At 37.6% G+C, this 21,735-nt stretch overlaps 1 protein-coding gene across 1 annotated transcript in view; it reads right to left on the reverse strand.

Annotated features, from left to right (window-relative positions):
- Positions 1-7,665: 7,665 nt before the first annotated feature.
- GALNT12 (polypeptide N-acetylgalactosaminyltransferase 12) overlaps positions 7,666-21,735 on the reverse strand; it is a 34,287-nt gene continuing 20,217 nt past the window's right edge. Inside the window, exons 8-10 of the mRNA XM_088531312.1 lie at positions 15,472-15,585; positions 9,567-9,722; positions 7,666-8,517 (exon numbers count right to left, since the gene is read on the reverse strand). Coding sequence (XP_088387438.1) covers positions 8,380-8,517; positions 9,567-9,722; positions 15,472-15,585 — 408 coding nt within the window. The 3' untranslated portion in view covers positions 7,666-8,379. The remainder of the gene's footprint in view (positions 8,518-9,566; positions 9,723-15,471; positions 15,586-21,735) is intronic.

Here is a 21,735-nt window from a genome sequence, read left to right on the forward strand (position 1 = left end):
TCTTCCTAGTTATCTCGACATGTGCACACATGTGAAGCACGTGTCACTTTTGTGAAGGCCTTCTGCCTTGCTCCCAGGCATAGGTCCCCTGCTCTTGCCAAACACTTTCATACTGCCCATCCTTAACTGTGTTTTGCAATGTCCCTTAGCCACAGGACTTCACTTTGAAACTTGCTGAGAAACCCAGGAAGCAAGTCGGGTCGCAGCATATTTCAAGACAAGCATATTCACAGAATCACAGAATGGTTGACTTTGGAAGGAACCTCAAGAGATCATCTAGTCCAAACCTCCTGCTCAAGCAGGGACACCTAGAGCACATGTATTGGGAAAACACAAAGGCTGGTTAAACTAGCCTTTGAACCTTGCTTTTTATACATACACATTTTATTCCTGAAGTTACTCACAGCAAAAATTTGAAGATCAATCAAACACAATTAATTTGTATCACATTCATGTTAGTGACATTTGGGTAATACATTGGATATAATCTTTATACATTAATTAATTTTATTATCATAATGATCTGACCTCAAGCTAAAAGGCCTCTAACCAATCATCTTGTAACTCTCATTGCTTTACAGACTTTAGAAAGATACCCAGCAGTGTTGACTTAAAGACATCAATAATGAAGAGTCCACCACAACTCTTGATATATCCTTCTGTTCATTAATTACTTTGCTAAATATGTATCTCATATTCAATACGAATTTGTCTTATTTCATTTTCTGAAAGGCTGATTTTCATTATGCCTTTATCAGATTAAAGGGATATATACTCTAACTGATCATCTACCTATGCCTAGGATTAATCATTGCATTTTGCTTTTGTAAAGTAATTAGTTTTCCTAATTTTGCGGATTTCAGGACTCAATTATTGGACTCCTTTCCAAAAGCACATCTTCTTCCACCTTGTGTATTAATTCTGTGTCTTTTGTGTGTAACCTGTCAGCACCTATATTTGAACATCAGCACCAGCAGGAGCACAGGGCTATACAGGTTGGATTTTGCCCTATAAGCAAAAAAGCCAATCTGTTGTCTTTGCAGGGCTGTCTTTTTATTGGAGTTTGTTTTGAATCTATTCAACCTAAAAGCATGCCATCTTGGCTTTTGAGCATCTGACCTCGCATTACACTAACTCGAAATATGTGCTTTTTAATTGCACTGGTGACCTGTCCGAGTTTTTTTGGCACCTGCAAACTTATCGCTTTTTTTTTTCTTCCAGGCAATTAATAATCATTACACCTAGATCAGATCTTCCTACAATTCTAATAGGAATATCTTAATGAGTCTTACTGGACAGCTACTTTTTAATCAGTAAGTGCCATATTGATTTTATGTAATATTACTTTTAATCGGAATTTCAAATGCTAAATGCTATTTCACCACACTCAACCAGATCTGCCATAGATATCAAGTTTGTTTCTCAAAATCCCTTTCACATAAAATCACATTGAACACTGAGGATGAGGAAGGTATTGAGCCTCTTTTTTTCCTTTTCTCTTCCTATTCCTTTTCTATTATTCCTAATTAATCTCAAGAAGACCACTTCTTGGGATAGGGGATGTACCCTCAGGAAAGTGTTCCAGGCTCAAAATGCTGAGAGAGGAAACACGACCCTGCGTGTGCAGCGGGGCTGGACTGGATGATCTCTAAAGGTCCCTTCCAACCTTAAGGATTCTATGTAAACATGTTAGCCACAAAATTGGCTTTCTAAAACCTGGGGTCAGCCCTTCTGACCTTAATCTCTGTTTCTAAGTTCTCCTTGCTTCACAGGCAGGTTGTGAAAGCTGAATAACAAGAGTTTGGAAGCACTAAGATACTGTAGCCCTCAAGGTCCATAAATATAACCTTTATTTCTTCAGACTGGGGACTTAATAATGAGGAAGTAAATAAGCCATATGTTGAACTATATGAGGATTAAACAAAATAAGCTTTCAAAATCCTCCCTCTATACTCAGCTTCCCCAGTATACTAGGGGAAAGTTAGTTTCCATATCTTTTGCAAAATGCAAAAAATATTTATGATCATGCAATTAAAGATATTGTGATGCAGAGACACTGAAGCTAATTTTAGAGAACTTTATCTGACACTTTTAAATAGTCATTTGCAATTCTAGCAATGCTTTTAATATATATACACACATATGTTTTGATATATACATGCAGTTTTATTTTGCAAATCTTGCTGACTTGCTGTTATCAGAAATTACTGCTTTCACAGGTTCTATCCTCTGCTTATGCATAACAGATTGGACCGAGCCTTAATCAACCATATATCTGGGTAACCAATATTTTTTAATAAAAGGAAACCTAAAAGAGCTCAAAACTAGATTTTTTTTTAATGTTAGATAGAACCTCCTGCCTAAATACCTTCACTGTCATCATTATTACTTTCTCTTAGAAACATCCAGAATGCTTTACCACCATACAATCTGTAAAGCGCATTCTCTGGAATTAAATCTTCTGAAGTAACATGTGTTCCTAAACTGTTATGCTTTATGCTTTAGACTCTCATTTGGTGGTCTACATTAGACATCCTTTATATCTGCTTCTACCTTGCTGGTTAAAATACCCCTTCATCAGCATTATAAATCCTTATAAAGCCTTTTCTTGGCTCTAGAATTGAATGTCTCCTCTCCTGTATGCAACCCACTCACCTCAGCATTGCAACTACACCAGCCCTTCAACTATATTTCAGTAATAAAAATTATATCAGGTATATTTCTTGTTATTTATAATTTAGCTCAGTTATTAGTGTCCTCTTAAATTGTATTCATAATTAATTTTTTTTTCCTGCATACTCCTTGGAAGATTTCTTTAACCTCCAGTCCATGAATTTCAGATCCAAATATCTGTACTGCTTGATTAATCCTTGATCACTTTCTCTTCAGCTGTAAATACCTTCAATTAGGTCAAGAAATCCAGAAATCTTGGAAGCATTTAGAAGTATCTAGAAGTATTCATCTAGAGCCACATACTTCTTGCCAGTGTTGACTAGTTTCCAACAGGCTTTGTCTATTCATATAAATGCCAGTGAGTACTGGATTGAAAAATAAATTGAAAACTGTTGATCTTGGCACAGTAATTTTAGTAGTGCATATGCATTCCCGATTGTTTTCCCCTGGCAAGAGGAAGTGAAGAAATGCTCTAACTGAAACCAAGTCACCACTGCTGGAGTCTGCTGCTGCAGAGGGGAGCTCTCTCAGCCTTTTCTTTTCTTGTCCCTGAAGACTATTCTCCCCTGCGTCAGCTAACTTGTCAGCACAATCAAGATTTGCCTTTGAGATAACAGAATCATAGTTTCATTTAATTTGGAAAGGACCTTTGGAGATCTAGTCCAACCCCCCTGCTCAAGCGGGGACATCTAGAGCACATGGCACAGGATCACATCCAGGCAGGTTTTGAATATCTCTTGAGAAGGAGACTCCACAACCTCTCTAGGCCTGTTCCAGTGCTCTGTGCCCCTCAGAGTTAACAAGGCGGGGGGGGGGGGGAGGTCCCCCCCTCAAATTCAAGGGAAACTTCTGCGTTTCATTTCGTGGCTGTTGCCTTTTGTCCTACCACTGAAAAGAGTCTGCCACCATCCTCTTGACACACAACCTGAAGATAGTTTTATATGCTGAAAAAATTCCACCCCCCTGCCGCCTTCTCTTCTCTTCTCCAGACTAAACAGGCCCAGGCTGGCTCATGGATAACTTGTTGCCCACCAGCACGCCCAGGTCCTTCCCTGCAGAGCTGCTTTCCAGCAGGTCAGCTCCCAGCCTGTACAGGTGTATGGGTTTATCTGTCCCTAGGACCCTGCATTTGTCTTTGTTGGACTTCATAAGGTTCCTCTTCACCGATCTCCTCAGCCTGTCCAGGTTTCTCTTGAATGGCAGCACAGCCCTCTGTAGTCATTCCTCCCAGTTTTGTATCATCAGCAAACTCGTGGAGGGTGCACTCTGTCCCTTCCCATCCAGGTGGCTAATGAGTAAATTGAACAGCATTGGACCCCTGGGGACACCAAGCACTACAGGCCTCCAACTAGACTGTGCCACTGATCACAATCCTTTGAGCCCTGACATTCAGCTAGTTCTCAATTCACCCCACTCTTATCTCTAAGGAAGTTATGGGAGACAGTGTCAAAAATCTTTCTGAAATCAAGGTATGCAACATTCTCTGCTCTCCACTCATCTACCCAGTCCTAGAAGGCTTTAGGGATGGAGGTATGGCTGACTGTTCTGCAGTAGATTATACAGTTCCCCAAACACTGCCAAAAATCCTACAGTTAATTATTCATAAGCATGTATACACAACTGTGCCATTCTAATCATACATTACCCCTACATAACTTTGTATCAGTGTATCAGAACACAGTCCAACTTCAAATTAAGCTCCAAACCTAAATACTTAAAATCAAATAAAATAAAAAGATCAACATATTTTGAATTACTAACCTAGTAGTATCACTTTGTAACTGTCAATGTTGTCATACATAAGAAATTCCATCAGTCCCTATGTTACCAACAACCATGAATTTATTCTTCAAGGAAATCTCATCACTACTTGTAAACAAAAATTGAATAGCAGAGAAAGAGCAATATCGTCATATTCGGTTGACCTCCGCAAGGACAGAGGATGACCGTTTTTTTGTGCAAGCTATAGCAGCCCTCCATCATAACGGTGCAGCCAAGACTCCGTGTAGAAAGGTTTTAGTGATTTTAATTGTTTCTCATGAAGAAAGTTCATATTCTGGCTTTTGGTGAAGGAAGAATCCAGTAAGTTCTTGTCTATGTTGAAGATACACCGTAATAAAATGATGGGAGAGACATGAATTCCAAAAGATATTATTATGCAGATACACTGAAGCTAATTTTAAACAGAACAAACAACTTTAAATCTGACACTATAAAATACTTCATTTGCAATCCTAGTCATGCTTTTAATATATCTGCACACATATGTTTTCACATATACATACATATGTATGTATGTATTTATACATATAGTTATATTTTGCAAATCCGGTTGATCTGCTGTTACGAATGGAGAGACGTGAATTCCAAAAGATCAGCAAGCCTGATTAGTACTTCAGATCCCAATTTTTCACTTTTTGGATAACATAGTCCAGTAAATTTTCTTAATGGTTAAAAAGTCCTTGCACACGGTTGCGTATTCCTCTCAGAGGGTGTGTTCAGCATTGGGCACAGAAAATGGGGAAGTTACTGTGCACATTTTGGTTATGTTGGTTTTTTTTTTTTTTTTTTTTTTGTCTTAACCCTTTGTATCTTAACTGTGGCAAAAATGTCCCATATATATGGATCCAAGAAACAGAAGAGAGGAGGCAAAAGTAACACTGAAAAACATGACATTGTGCTGATCTTGTATAATGCCTAAGAAAGGGCAGAAGTAATCAAATGGGCTATATTTACAACCAGACATTGAAGAAGGAATTAAAAATCTATCTAAAAGAAAAAAAAAATCTTCTCTACACTAGAATTTGCACATGATAATATATGCTGGCACTATACATTCTTAGGACAACTTGGTCAACTGATCTCCACTCTCGGTATTGAAAAAAAATTGCTCTTTCTTGTTTTGAGCAGCCTTGAAATACAAGGTCTTCAGAAGGGCTGTTGAAAATTCCCTGCTTGGTCTGTCAGTATCCAATTATTTTATGATATGGTTGTCATTATACTTGTATAGCAAAAGTTCTGTTTTTGTGGCTTCCTCACACAATTAGGGTTAGAGGGGAAAAGAGCGTGGCTCTAAAAGAGGAGTACTAAGAAATGGGACACTTCTTAGTCCTTCTTTCAAACTAAGTGTAAACTCTATCTTTTTCAAAGAGAATCTTAAGAAGCCAGACTAGGTTGAGCATTGATTTGCAAATGAGTCCCCCAATTTTTCCTTTTTGAGGCACCCACACCCTTCTCAACTAAGAAGTCCCAACACTACTATCTGTTCCTCAGCTGGTAATGCTGAAGTCCCACAAAGGAGATGAAATTGTTCAGTGGCAAATCAGTGGCTTGATTGAGCTCTTTGCCCTTTGAAGAGGAAGCCAGACCTTAATGCAATCTTATTGGGTTGAGAAGAAGGAAAAAAGGGAGGTGAAAAATGAGACACAGGTAGACTGTAAGATCAACAGTTTAAAACATCCATTAAGGCTTGTATATGAACAGAAAGCTGCTGCTGTCAATACATTCAGTGACTGCTTTTTTAACAGAACATATGTGTGTTTATCCAGTAAATATTCATCCCAGGCCTGCAGGTTTGTTAGTATATGTAAAAAAATGCTCAGTTTCGAGCAACTATAAGCGCAAAGAACCAGTACTTTCTTCAAAACTAGTGCAGAGTGGGAGATGTATGAAAAAAAAATGGTGTCTACTTACTAAATATCACCTGCATACCATCACCTAAGGATAAAATTCTGAAGTTCCAAACCTAAGAACATTCTCAGAGGTCGCTGACATTTTTATCTGCAATTTTGATATAAGCTGGGTTTTCATTAACTTATTAATGTAATTCAATCAAAAGTCATGAAGGCAAAGCAGAAACAAACCACATCTTGCTGTATTGCTGGAGTTCTAATAAATCCCTCAGGCAGACACCCAGTTTTGATTCGTGGCTCCATAAACTCAACACAGTTGCTGCTAGCAGGTGAACAAAAGCACTAATGAGTTCAATAAAAGAAACTTGAGATAGCGTAAAATAAAGTAGTTTTTCCCCAACTTCTGCAAGGATCAGAGCCTAAGAGATCAAAGAAATGGCTAAAAGAAAACCACTAACCATAAGAAAAAAAAGACAGTTGTAAAGACAGTTGCTACTCTGAGCACAAAATATTTTATTGCTTCTAACATGAATTTCATTAATCTGGATGCCAGAGACAGAACTGTGAAGGTGCTTACAAAAACCATTCAACTTACATGGTTTTATAAAGATCTTGGAAGAACCTTACATATACATCCCCTACAGGAAGAATCCGTCCCCTCAGCTCTAATCATATAAATAGACATGCCAAAACAATATTTGGCTATGTGGATTCAAATACAGGATTATATAAAGGAAACAAGAAGACAGACAAATAATGAAAGAAACCCAAAATTAACCCAAACAGATGCCAAGACTTCCAGGGAAAATAAAAGGGAGGTTTAAATTTTCATGCTTTAACTTGTAAGCATGCTTCCAGTTGATATATAAAGAAATTTTCATTATGAGTTGAGACTCTTTTATCAACATTGTAATTATGATGGTCAAAACATCTATGTATACACTACTTGTCCAATCAGGTAAGGCAGATCCCATGTACCTCAAAAGACAACTCTGGTACTGGTGCAGATGAAACCCCATGTTTTCAGCAGGAATGTGTATACTGACATAAACAGTTTACTCAGAAGAGGCATTGCCACTCAGAAAATGCAAGTTACAAGCTCAAAGACAATTTTTATATTTGTAAAATATGTCAATTCATTGCAAATCCATTTTTGTTTATATATTCATTTATTAAAACGTGAGCCATTTAAGCACTTGCAGCTTAACTGCAAGACAGCGATATGTTTAGATTCATTTTCTCTAATTTTGAAACAAACCCCTATGGTTAGAAGAATTATTGCCAGGTCTGATCTTACAAGTTTTGTATAACTTAATGTTAAAACAAACTATGCAGTCTGGGATATAATTGCAGGGTAAGATCTAATTAGTTCTTCCCAGAGCCTCACCATTAAATATTGTCATCTTATTTGAGAGAGATGAGAAAAATCCCCATTTTACTCCAAGAACATCCTTAAGCACTATTAGAAACTCCTCAAGTGCTATGAACATCTGAAAACATCACAATATTTAAGGTACAGTATTGTCAAGCATGTGCAATCAGTATGCATCTAGATTGTTATTTGTGCAAAAATATGAGGACCTACACTCTGCCGTCATGTGCAAATCCACACTGTCTTCAGTGAGAGTTCTGGGTAATTGCATAGGGCAGAATCTGGCCTGTATTTACTTTCTTCATATTTAAAAGACAAAATGAATGATTAACTAGTCTCTCTTAAAAAAAACACAATTGCAGAATGTTTTAGTAGAAAAATAACCATTTTAAAGTTATTGACAGGTAATATTAGTGCAATTATTTTGACTGCCATCCTTTGACTGCCACACAGTAGATTAAGAAATATATTGTCACTTGTAAAAAGAACCAAAAACATTTTAGAAACAGTAGCTGCCAGAAAAAAAAGTGTGCTTAGTGCCTTTTAATGCTCCAGGAAACAGTTCAACGCTTGTAAACCAATTATAGTTCTTTTCATACAAAAATATATCAACTATGTAATTTACAAAAGGCTGAAGAGCTGCTGACTAGAAAGATCATATGTTCATATTTGGCCATATACTAGATGATGATGATATCTGGATCAAATTCGTTCTTTGAAGAACCATTTTTGGTATTCCGAATCAGTACATGGTCGTAGTAGTGGTGCTGGATTACCATTGTAAGAGTTTGACTCTGCCTGTAAACACTTCTGGGTTTGTACATGAAGTAGAGTGTCATCCTACAAAAGACGAAAATAATTTTTATCAGGCTTGCATTTTAAAAGTAATTGAAAGCATTCATAACAAACATGTGTCATGCATAGCCTTATCTTGGGGCTATGCAGTGAATCTAAGTGCCTAACATAAGCCTCTCTGAAACTTTATCAAAGACTTTGCTTTTAAACTTGTACTTATTTCACTTTACAGTCATATGTGTCCTCATATGAGTTTATAAAATATTTGCTACCTTTACTGACTTTAATTCCTTTTGTTACTGCATCGCATCACATATGAATACAGAAAAACAAAGCTGAAAACGAGCATTAGTTAAATTTACCTCGCTATTGCCTGCCTTTTAAGCAGAATTTAAATGTGGTTAGATAATTGCAGGTGTTGCATATACTTTTAGCAAAAATGCACTTTGTCTTTAGAGGATATATTTTTAGTGGAAAAAGCAAAAAAAACAGCTTTAAAATGAAACATGTCATTACAAAGTCATCATTTTAAATATTTCCTTTTATTCTGTATTGTCACTGTGGGCTTTAGTCTCGACTAGATTCAGTGAAAAGACAGAAGTTTTCAGTTTACTTTGCCATCAATTTCCCAAAGTAAATTCTTTAGAACTTTGTTAAATGATGCCCAAGAACTTGACCATGGCCATAACTTTTCAATTAATTTGCTTTCTCTCATGCATTCAGAAACTCCTCCTGAGACAAAAATCTACTAAACACAAGGTTTTCTAGGGTCACATTATCTTATTTCTCCTTTTTGGGGACAGGCATTGAAGAAGAGAGGTACAGATTTGTTGACTCCTCATACCAGTATGGTCCATCCCATCTAGGGCTAGGAGTGAAAAAGATGGAAGGTTTTTTTTGGTAAGGCATCATTGCACAAGCTGACTGCATTGCAGAAAAGCTCAGATATGCAGAGGTAATTATGAATTCCATGATGTGTAGGTAATGAAGTGCTTTGTGAATGAAATTTTTCTTGCTATATATACATATATATATTTCCCCCTCACCCTCTTCCCCCCATATCAACCAACCAAAAGCAAAACAGGCGCACTTACCTCTCTGAAAATAAACTTCTGATTTTCAGGAATACTGCGAACATTTTCTTCACACAAGTGCATAGTCAAATAGTCAGTTCCTGAATCAACTGCTGCACAGGCTTCTGGCTGCCTGGTGTTGTAACGTATTTCATTATGGGATGTATATTCGAAAAACTACAAATCCAAGCAAAGAAACAGGACAAATGTAATTTCATATGTACACAAGAATGCATTCATAAGAAAAAAAGGGCTTACTAAACCTACTAATTAATTTTACATATTAAATTTGCTATGGTGGAGAGAAATCCTGTAAAAAATATTCAGAGGCTTTGCTGCTATATGCTTACTGTATTACAAAAAAATAGGAATCTCAGCACAGCATTGTTCGACTTTGACAGAACCCCAAATGTATAAAATGCTGAAAAAATGAACTAGAAACAACAATGTTCATAGGTCCTCTAGTGTTCAACATGTTCAACATTAGAGGACCTATAAAACTGTAAGATACTACTTTCACATTCTGTATCACCCTAAAAATAGGACAGAAACCAGTTTATAGAGTGACATTATGCCTTTGGAATTCAGTTGTCACAAAGCAATATCACTTAATTAATTAAGGAGCTCTTCACTGAATAGTTCAAATGCAGTTTGGTCAAGGTTCATTTCCAACTACAAAATACACAAGATGCACAGTGATGATCATTTCATTATAGGAAGTTTTAAGATATTGTTTAGAGCAAAGCATCTAGAGCTAGTTTGAAAAATCTGAGCAGAACTTTTAACAAACACAGTTTACTGGCCTTGCTGCTTGTACAATATTCTGCAGAGATGTCCTGAACATGCTCTAAAGCATCTTTGCTCCTGGAGCAATTATGGTTGAAGACTTCCTTGAAATTTTTGGAAATCTGCCAAAATTTTGGAGTTCATTAAAGAGAATGGTAAGAGTTTGAGACATGTTTGTATTTAGCACCCTTGTGAATAATTTAATGACTACAGTTCACGGATGTGTGTTTAGAACTGATTTAGATTACGCTCAGTAGAAAAGAGTTCTATACACATCAGAAGATTGCTTATTAGCAGCAGCTAATGTATTAATGGAAAGCAATAAAGGGATGGACTTGAGGAACAAAAGAAATTCTTTTGTTTCTCCCTCCAGGAGATGGAGAAAAAAAGCGGCAAAAGGTGCTGTACTGATTCTGAACCACTGTGTAAACTGGAAGGAAACACAGGACCATCCTCAACAATCATCAGTTAATCAGCACTGAAAGATAGCCTAGAAATGGAGTTACGAGGTATAACAGGACCATAACATTTTAAAGTTCGCAGCTGTCAAGTTACAGGTGTAAGAACTCTACTATCGATTAAACTGATACTGGTGCCTATTCTGCCAGCTTGTAGAGGTTTTTTTGCTTTTCTAGCAATGTAGATCTGCCAGACCTAACCTGTTCACCATCATTCATTCAGCAATGCCAGTCAGCTATCTAAGCCCTGATTTTAAACCTAGGATTTGTGAATAAAGATAAGGCTTCATTTCTGTTCCTTTGTCAGGAGAGACACTGCATCTCAGCATACTTTCTGCTGCTACTTTTATAAGGTGACAGCTTGTTCATTACTGTTTAAAAGTAATTAAAGTTAATTATTTGTAGCTATTTGTACTTGAATATCACTGAAAGCCTGCAAGTTGCTGATTATACCAGATGTATTGAGTAGCTGAAGCAGCTACTAGGATAAAGCATTTATTACTGCTGACATATTTCTTCAACTGCCTCTTAAAGATGTGGCATCAGATTTGGGAGAAGAAGAGCTAACAAAATGGTTAAATTTTGGATAACATTACAGATCAGAGTTATATTATTAACATCCAAGCACTCACACCTCCTTGCTTAATGAGCATTATACAATTATTTACCATATATTGCTTTAAATGAAATAAGCACTTCGGACTTCAGTCATTTAAAGCTTCAGTAATACATGAGATAATTCCCTTCCTTCTCAAAAGATAAAGATTTTTTTAGCAACATTCCCTCAACTAAAGACAAAGGCTGCATGGAAAGCACACATTTACAAAATTGATTTGTGGGCCAATATCTAGTGGCCTTATTGCATTTCTTTCTTTCAGAGAGCTGGTAGATTCCCTTAAGTGCCACAGGGAAACATGATGAGGCCCTTTACTAAGCTGCCTACCATTTCTGGGAAACCTGGGATACGCCCCAGCTGCCTCAGCACTCTGTGGTATAAGAGATGGAAGATTTCTGCTACTTCACCAGGCCCTGAAACACTCTCCATATGCCTGGATACAGTGCTCTGCAGATGGAAGAGTTTGCATTTTACAGGCACAAAACGGGTGATATAACCAGCAGCAGTTACAAGGGCTGCCACAGAAAACATGATGGCAAAGACCTCCATTGCCTCTCCCTGCTTGCCTAGAATTTATTAGCCACAGATGCAAAGACCACCATGAACCAATGTCTTCTGTCCTAGTTCCTAGCCTTTTAGTAACCCAAATTGCAAGGCCTTTCCTTCTGGCCTGCCTGGGACAGGTGCTTACACAAAATATTACTGGCCTGAGATGCAATCAATGTTTTGCTTATTTTCTTCTTTTCTTCCACATATACTCAACTTCTATCCCTACAAATCATATCCTCACTTTTTTCTGTAATGAGCATGGTAATTTTAAACACTCCACAGCTAGTTTCTTACTGCTTACACAAAAGCAATCCAGGGACTAAAGAGAAACCTCTCACTGAGGCCATGGCATTGCACAACTGGATTCAAGTGGACAAAGCAACTATTAACTGTGGACCTTAGACAGTTCTCCAAGAATGGTTTTACTTACTAAGGCATAAAATGGGTGCATGTGCCGGACATCATAAATAATCAAGAGCACAGAGCTCTCTCCTCTTGGCACAGTGCACAGGTATTCAGAGGGCACTTTAGGCAGAGAATTTATTCCAGCGAGGAAGAGCTTTTGGAGTTGTCCCCTGCATAAACAGCCACTCACCTCTGGCATATCATGAAAAAGGAGGGGTGTACTGGAGTGTAAGATACTTATGGCTGACCAAGTTAAGAGGCATTAAAATATCACACTAATTCTCCAAAATATCTTGGAGAATAACTTTAGTGAGCTGTACTCTGGAGAATAAACTTCATTTCCTTATCCTATGAGATAATGGAAATGTGCAGTAGTGAGTACTACTGGAGGAAGAAAGTAATGAATGGTGAAGCAAACATCACAGTTGGAGGGAGAGATGAGGAGGGAAAGACCAGGGGAGAAAAAGTGGGAGGTAGCCAGGAAAGAAGAGACAAAAGGCATGACATGACAGACCAGGCACAGAGAGAAACTGCTGGGAGGAAAGACGGAGCAGAGCGTTAGAAAAGCAGCCTGGGAGCCAGCTGGCATGGCAGAGAGAGCACTCACTGCATGGAGAGAAGAAAGTAGGGCTGAGACACACAGTGCAGAGACTGATGTAAAATTATGTTATAAGGCTGTACAGGGTAAAGACGTGAGTGACAAGAGCAGATATAAGGAAAACAGGCAGGAAAGGCTGGGGTCAGGATGGCTAATCCCTTTCAAGGATGAAATGGGAGTTAAGAAATGCCTGTTGTCAGAGAGCATCTTCAAAATTTGGTAATAAAGTGACCTCTTCTTCTGTAGCACTGACATAACTGGAAGCTGACAAACCTGTTGCTGCCATCAGTTCCTAATGGAACTTGTGGTGGACCCGCACAGGGGAGATATGACTGTTTCTGGCCTGCTGTTATCACCTGAACATGGAGCTAAGAAATTCACCGAACTGAGAATGGTCTGTTGCCTTTTAGAAATAGCACCACATGAGGAAGGGAAGCAAATGGAGACATGTTCTGCTAGAAAGTTTCACACCTATTTGTAAACCAGCACACTCATGAATGCTGACTCCCATTTCCCTTCACATCGCATGTGTGCTTCTACATCTACCCTCCTCCAGCCTCCCTGTTCCCACAGCCTCAGCTCCTGTTGATGTCCACTTTTCCTCTTATAGCTACTATGCGTCATTCCCACTCACTCTCCTTCGCTAACTTTTGGCTTGGCTTCAAAATACCTCCTGTTCTTGCTGCTCACTAGGCCCCAGCACAGAGAGCACTAATTGCATGAGTCGGAGACCATCATGTTTGCAAGCCTGGTGCCTCCTGTCACAGGCACTTCCACGCCTCTCACCAACAGAGGCGCAAGAGAATTAGTATTCAGCAGTGTGGTAACTTTGCAGTAGACTAGCAGATAATCTTTTAGTGCTAGCTGAACAAAGAAGAACTGTGAAAATGTCATCTATTAAGAACCTGTTTGAATAGGAATGATACTTCTGATTTCACTTTTTATCCAATGACATATTTTGGGGGGAAGTGGGTGGAAAGGTTAAAATTTAAATGAACTTTCTTGTCAAAGACAAAAATATTCTATTTCTTCCCTCTCTGAAATCCATAATGTAATAAAAAGGAACCTAAAAAAGCATGTGTTTATGAGCAGGTAATCCTATAGAAAAGTGTTCTTAATCTAGGAAAGCAACTGTGATAAGAAAGTGGTTAACTAGTCTATCTGATTATTTATATGGAAGTATGCCCACTTTGGGCAGGGAATTGAACTGACGGAGAAAAATGGGTTGAGATGGTGTAGATCAGTGTGCTTGACACACACTTGGCATTTTCAAGTTCATTTGGCTTTAATGATGCATGATGATTCTCCTCCTCTCTCCTTCTGACTTTACTGCCAGGACAGAAATTTTAGGAGAGTTATTTAAAAATCTTATTTAGGTTATTTGATAAACTGAAAAATAGCACTAAATAATAATATTACAAAAAATGATATTTCCACTCCTTAGTGGAACATTTCCACTACTACAATAAACTTGCTGCTAGAAACAAATCTAATCCCTGCTAGATCTGAAACACAGCACATTTTTAAGTAAAAAGCAATTCATGTTATAATACAGGCTTGGTTTTCACTCCTCTAGCCTTTATATCTTTTTAAAAGCAGAGGTGCGTTCAGAAAAGCTGCTGACAAACTGCATGGCTATCACGTGTTGTGCTTTTCTAAAGCTGTTTTTCCTTTTCTAAACAAAAGTTTGGATAAATTTCCTAAAAAAGCAGTCAAGCCACACAGTTATGTACTTAATCTCAACATGACCTCTTATTTCTGTGTCTGAAACAACAAAAAAAGCACACTACATAAGGAAATACATGTCACAATCCACACTACAATTTGAGAAGATGGCTACTCGAAATCCTGTAACACATATAGTGACTACTGTATATTGACATCTGGTGCCCTATAGCACTTCTACTATGGAAGTACGTACCCAGCTTTATTGGTATCGTAACCTGTTGCACACAGTTTCAATCAGCAAGGAGAAAGATGCCAGCAAATATTTATAGCTTTACTACCTAAAGCCCAGAAAGCCAAAATTAAAGCTTTAGAAAGGATCCATCTTGACCTAGCAGGATATTTATGCAGGACAGACTGCAGGAGAAAGGATCATCCTGAACCTCCCATACAGTCAGCCAAACACCAAGAAGAAAAGCCACAGGCAGATCAGGTGAGGTTTGCAATGTTACTACAGCACCTGGAAATGGACAGAAATGGGCGGCTCTACCGTCCTGTCCAGTTAGCCCTATCACTGCACTGCCACGCTACTAGCCCCTGCCAGCAAGCTCTGTGGAAAGGCATGATTAAGGTTCTTGGGGCTTCCCTGTTATGGGTAGAGATGTGTTCAGAACTAAAAATGCCTGAGTACTAGTATTAAAAGCATCCAGTGGAAGAATCAAATAGAGATCTAGTTGTAAGATCACCTTACCACAGCAATGCAGTCCTTCAGAGCTAGATGCTTTCTACCATACTTTTTACCATACAAAAATAGCATTAATCAAAATGAAAATAAAAGATGAATCTTACCTGATTTTGTCCCATGCCATGACATGGGTACAATATAACCCTGTGTCCAGTTACTTCATGTTCATTTGGAGGATTATAATCAAAACAGAAGTTCTCCATTCCTCTGTTCTTCAGCTAATCAAAACAGAAGAGTGTTTTAAAACACTTAAAGTGCTTTAGTTCTAAAATAAGAAGGATTACACTGCAATCACTTTACATCCATGCTACTGGACTGTGATATTTGTATCTCAGAGCTAGAAGAAGCAGTTTGAATGAATTACAATGGGGATTAATTAAAAAGGCAGCAAATAAACCAAAACTGTCATGATGGCCCCAACTGAGGACACTGAACCAGCCAAACTTGATGGGTTCCCCTAGGAATGTGAGCAAAGCAGGTAGGAGCTATGAAAAGCTATGCTGAAATGCAGCAAGTCTTCTGCAAAGTGAGAGGTGCATTTTATGCCATGTCTTTTATTCTCTGCACCTCTCATTTCAATTTTCTTTTTTTTCCTTCTCTCCTTCAAACGAGATATAGAAAGGATTTACTCTCTAAAGGACTCCAGGTCCTCTCTGAAGGTTGACAAGCAGTCAGATGTTAAGACCAGAGATAAATCCTGAAAATGGATGATGATTCTCTTTTAAATGAGATACTATATATTTTAACATGGTAACTTACATTATTTCAGAGTCATGTTTATTAATAAGAATGTGCATTTTCTAAGCATGTAGAAGTCAGAAGTAAACAAAAATAAGGTGAACAATCTGGTAATAATTAGAGAAGCTTAATATCAACTATGTAATCAAATTTTAAATTACATGGAGCAAAACGGGTCTGTAAACACATTCAGCCTTAATGCTCCCTGAATCGAACTGTATCACACACTAAAAGAATAAACCAGGTCAATCTCAGTAGAGTTACTTAAGCAAAGTAATTACCTCTCTTCGGCTAGTATTGAGAATTATATCCTCAGTTCTTCATGTAGAGAATAAACGGACATGAAGGAATTAATTACAAAAGGAGAAAACAAACAGATGGGAGCAAAGTCCTGTCTCCTCAAACAATGAAGTTCTGTCCTAACCAGCTTTGCCATTTAATTCCTTCCGACCCTGTTTTCACTGTGCATTTGCAGGAACTTTTTCAGTAAAGTAAATATCAAAATCTGGGGGAATTCATTTCATTTTTTGTGTTCCAGTTTACCAGAAATAAAAGAAATCCTCTGGACACTATATACTCTATACACTCACTTCACTAACATTCTTGACACTCATTATACTAACATACACTTCTCCTGTTTAAACTGTGACAGGAACACATTTTGTTTACCTTCGTAATACCAATGAAGAATCACATACAAAAAATAAGAAAGCAAGCATCTTCTATGGATACTTTTAAACATACACCATAGGATTACATAAACAAAACAAAAAAAATCTCATAGTTTCCACATTCTGCATATAGAAATGTCAACCCGAAGCCATACCAACTTAAAAATGGATTTTTTTAGTGGTATGTGCAGACCTATTCCTAAACATATATGGTCCCTGTTTCAGCGGGGCTGTCTTAGTTTGTCATATCAGACATTTGTAGATGCTTTTTTATATGCACACACACGACTAGTAAGCCTAACAGATGCTGAAGATCTCTTTTGTGGAGATACTCAAGTACTAATCAGATAAATGATCTGGACTGAGATGAAAGGATTTAAATCAATATCACAATCCGATCTCAATATCTCAATATGCATAAAATCACCTGTCACCTCTTCCAAGACAGAAAAAAAAAAGGTATGAAAGAATTTGTTAAAGCAATATTTTCTTCTTGTTAAATGAGGGTAGACAATTTAAGTTCCTTATACTTACAAAACATTACCAAAATAACAATAAACCATTCACGTCTGAAGATATCTTTCTTGCAATATCTACCATAAACAAGACACACAATAAAGAACACATTTTCTCTATGACTTACCTTCCTTTTTTTTCTGAATGCTGCATTAGAGAAACAGAAACAAGAAAAATTTTGATCACTTTGTCATTAAAATACACTGTAATGATATACACTTTCTAAAAAGTGATGGAAGAGCCCCTAAATTGCATTTTATGCATATTTTCCTGTGGTGGGCATCAGATCTCAAGATCTAGTCAGCAATAATCTTGGGTACCAATCTAATCTCAAGTGGTAGTTCTACAAATTCTATTATAATAAAGTTGTAAAGGTTCTTCTACCCTAGAGGAGAATCTTTTGGAGTCTGATACCTCTGAGAAGTTTTAATATTGCGCATGCAATAGCCTTTTTAACTATATGTCCTTAGCCACATAACTAAGGTCTCTTTGTACGTATGCCTCTCCATAATACCATATTAACTAAGTAATTTATAAAATGATTCCTTTCACGTCTTAGCAGAACAAAACTCTTCATATCTTTAAAGGCAGGAACCATCTTTTTTATTCTGCCCCATCCCTGTTCCCTCCCCCCCAGTTTTTTCTTTTTGGAAGGTTATATCAGGCCTGAATTAAAACCCAAAGACTGGGTTTTAAGACTGAGCATTTGGAAACTCCTTTAGGATGAGATGGCCTTGGGAAAAAACAATGAAGGAAGCTGCTATTTGAAAAACTCAATTTTTTCATCTCCTGACTGATTTAGTCAATCACAGAAGCCTTTAACGATAGGTGGTGAAAAGATCTAATGGTCTATCAGCTTGGTTTTTCACATCAATGTGGTACATCAGCTAGAAATTGCCTGAGAAGAAAACCTCCCATATCGGAACATAATACGGTGAACATAATATGCTCTCAAGTGATCAAACTTACAGAAAAGCCCTCATTTTTGTGTCTATGGTGTCATTTAAAAGCAATTTTGATACAAGTTCAAGGACAAATTTTTTGACTGACCAGAATCACTATCCTCAGATGCATACCCTGAAGGCCAGATGTACTTAATACACCTTAGAAAAGAATGCTGAATATTCCCCTGCTTTACAACCATGCATTTCTACATCCACCAACAACATGCAAAGATCATAGCACTGCCTGATTCCTCTATGTTTACGTACTTTCACAATGCCACAATGTCACAATATTATTATTACGGTTCCAGGTCCACCAAATGCATGGAACAAAGCCACTAGAGCCAACCTAGTGTTAATTAATAGAACATGAAATCAGTCCCTCTCTATTTTCTTGATGACTTTTAGAATTAGGAGAATCCAAGTAATGAGCATGATGTCATTGCCAAGGTACTCTGTGTTACACTAATCTTTTTTGTTTTGTTTTCACTGTTCTCCAAATACCTAACTATAATTCCATAAATCTGTCTTTTGAAATTTAACATGGGAAACTGCTATTTCTACTTCTTCTTCCCTTGTCATTCTTTGTATTGCCATCATCTGACACTGGCAGCTTCACAGCTATTGAATTCTCTCACCACTTCTAGGGCAGCTCCTCTCTCACTCTGGTTCTATTTTGTCTTTCTGAGAATAAACCAGTACCACACCAACAGCATCACAACCATTTTTGTTTCAGACCTTCCATGCATATTGGCATACCTATCATTTTGAAAAGCTGGATAATGCTTCTTTTCACTGCTTTACAGATGTTAAGACACAGAGGACATTTGACTATTTGGTTCATCACATTGCACAAAAGAACAGAAGAGTTTGTGTCCTTTTTTCCTGTTGTTCCACATTTCTGGTATCTCCTGTTGAGGATTTTCTACTTCCTCTTTCTTTTGGAAGCTTTTTGCTGATACTCAAACTGCTGACACTTGCTTTCAATATCCCAAAGGAACTCTGTTTAATAGTTTCTCCTTGACCTCATACTCGTTCTTTTGAACTGTAATTAATCCAAACCTCACCAGGGTGCCCTTTACCAGACATCTCGGATGCACCATAAAACATGTTTTAAAACTGGGTTTATCAGTTTTCACCATTATGATTCCAACACACTAAACGACATACAAGTTTCATTTGCCTTAAAATGTAACTTCTGTTCCTTTTCCTCAAGAAAAGAAGAAAAAAATATGTAAATTCAAGTCAAAATAGACACTGCTTGTATAGCTGTCCAAAGCGCTGTATGGCTTTAAAAAAGGCATGTGCCTTTACTAAAGGCCAAGGGAGGAGACAGAGCATGCCTGTGCTTCTGCGCAGTCAGCTGAGGTGCTCCGAGGTGAGAACGCCCATTCAGGGTGCAACCTGCTCTACCTGATGCATACTGAGCACAGATGTGTTTCTAAACAGACATCTGATTCACAAGCCACTCACGAGATCCCTTCAAACGCAGGGAGACACCTAACACAGAAAGTGCGGGATGCCTTTTGTACGGATTTACTTCCCACTTCACACCAAGCAGCACAGGATAGAGCAGTGCAGGACAGGGGCTCTGCCTCAGATGCTCAAGTTTGTCTATTAGACATACAAACATTGCAGTTTCTATCTAATGTTATTTGTCTTCTGCTCTTACGTGAGAAAAGCTGATTGAATTTTCTATCTCCTAGACCTGTTTAAGCATGCCTCAAAATTTCTCAAATACAGAATATTAGAAATAGAAATATTAATAGTACCATTTATCAAAGTATGGTTCAGATGACAGATTGAAATTAGCATTGAGAAATTCCATATTTCCAGTTGCTAAATTATTTTGGTATAAAATACACTAGTCTTGCTAGTAAAAAAGATAACATCACCTCCCTCATTTCTAGGCCTCTGTCAGTTTACAAAAATGCAATCATAGCTCAGACAAAAATATTCAAATCCCTCTATGTTCTATGCTACTAATATTTTTAGTAAACCAAGTTTAATATATGTATTAAAATCTATCTATGTACCTAGAAAAAGTGTTAGCACAAGTATTTCTCAGTGCATAATACTCAATTCTACTCAATAATTTCTTACACTTATTTCAGTAACTTATTGTTGACCTATGGGCAATTTTTAGACAGATTTTCAATTTCAGTGTAAAGATGTTCAAGGGAAGTAGAAATTCCCTAACAACCTCTTTCAACCTCATACTAAGCAGTGCTGCTAACAAAGCCGACACTTCTGAGCACTGTATTTTTATGAACTTAAAAGCTCTGCGCTGCTAATGCAAGAGTTAAGAGCAAGATCAATGATTCATTGATGTTGGCAGATGGTACTCAATATCCACAAATCAGTAGGTGTCATTTTTGCACTGTCACTTTCTTAGAGCATAACTGTATTCTAATCACATTTTAAATTCTTCCTACCAAAAAAAATGGTGTATTCTCTTTATGTTCACAACTAGATGACAGCATCTAAGAATTATTTATAGATAAATATATACAGAAATTACGTAAATTACACTGTAGATAATTCAAGCAGCTCTGAACAAGAAATATTATTTCTAGGTATTGTCAATACCTTTCTTGAGAATGACACATGCTGCTAACCTTGAAAGAAACTACACAAATCTCTTCCCCTCCCCAAAATGTTGAAACTCTACTACCTACTAACTCTACTCTACTACGAGCACAGCCTAGGTTTTATTTTGCAGGATGAAGGACAAGGATGGAGAGGAAAGTGAAGTTACTAAAATGCTCTTCAAATCTTATTACTTCTATTCTCTGCCTTTCTCAGTTAGCAATCTAGCACAGAAGCAATGCGGTACCACGGCCTATACCTGTGATAACATGAAGGTACCTGTTTAAGTGACAGCTCAAAGAAAAATGGAACAGGGTGGCATCTTACAGGTTCATAAGGGCTTTGCTGTCCCACTGCTGACTGATGCATTTCCCTATGAGAAATACAACTTAGAGAAACTGCAGCATTTTCATCTTAGGATTTTTTGTTAGTGTTGTTGTTCAGTACACAATGGAGTTATTAGGAAAGGCTGTGAGGAAATCTGGGTTACTGTATGTGTTACAATGCCCAATTTTTTTGTTTGTTGGCCTGCTTTGTTTTTCTCTCCTCTAAAAATCAATCCAGTAGAGTGATTGTGCAACTAACGTGCAGATGACAGCAAGACCAGACTGTTGTGATCTTGTTTGGATGAGATGAATAACTACTCATGTTGGAATCTAGCTTCAGGATGATTGAGCTACCAACAAAAGCATTTAAAAGTCAACGTTGCGTTTGTTGGAAGGTATCTCATACATCTGTCTGGCAAGAAGGGGCAGTCTTTCTAGTACAGACAGAGCAGACAGGTGCTCATCCCTTCTAAAACAGATTATAGTAATGTGATGTGCATAGGACTACAGCTTATATTTATTTATAAGCTGCAAACACTATAGAAAGTTGTCCTCTCAAAAAGGGAGAAAGGACTCTCAGATTG

The sequence above is a fragment of the Tinamus guttatus genome, unplaced genomic scaffold, assembly GCF_059628265.1.
Source record: "Tinamus guttatus ecotype Peru unplaced genomic scaffold, ASM5962826v1 Tinamus_guttatus_pri_ptg000406l, whole genome shotgun sequence".
In the NCBI taxonomy this organism is placed as follows: Eukaryota; Metazoa; Chordata; class Aves; order Tinamiformes; family Tinamidae; genus Tinamus; species Tinamus guttatus.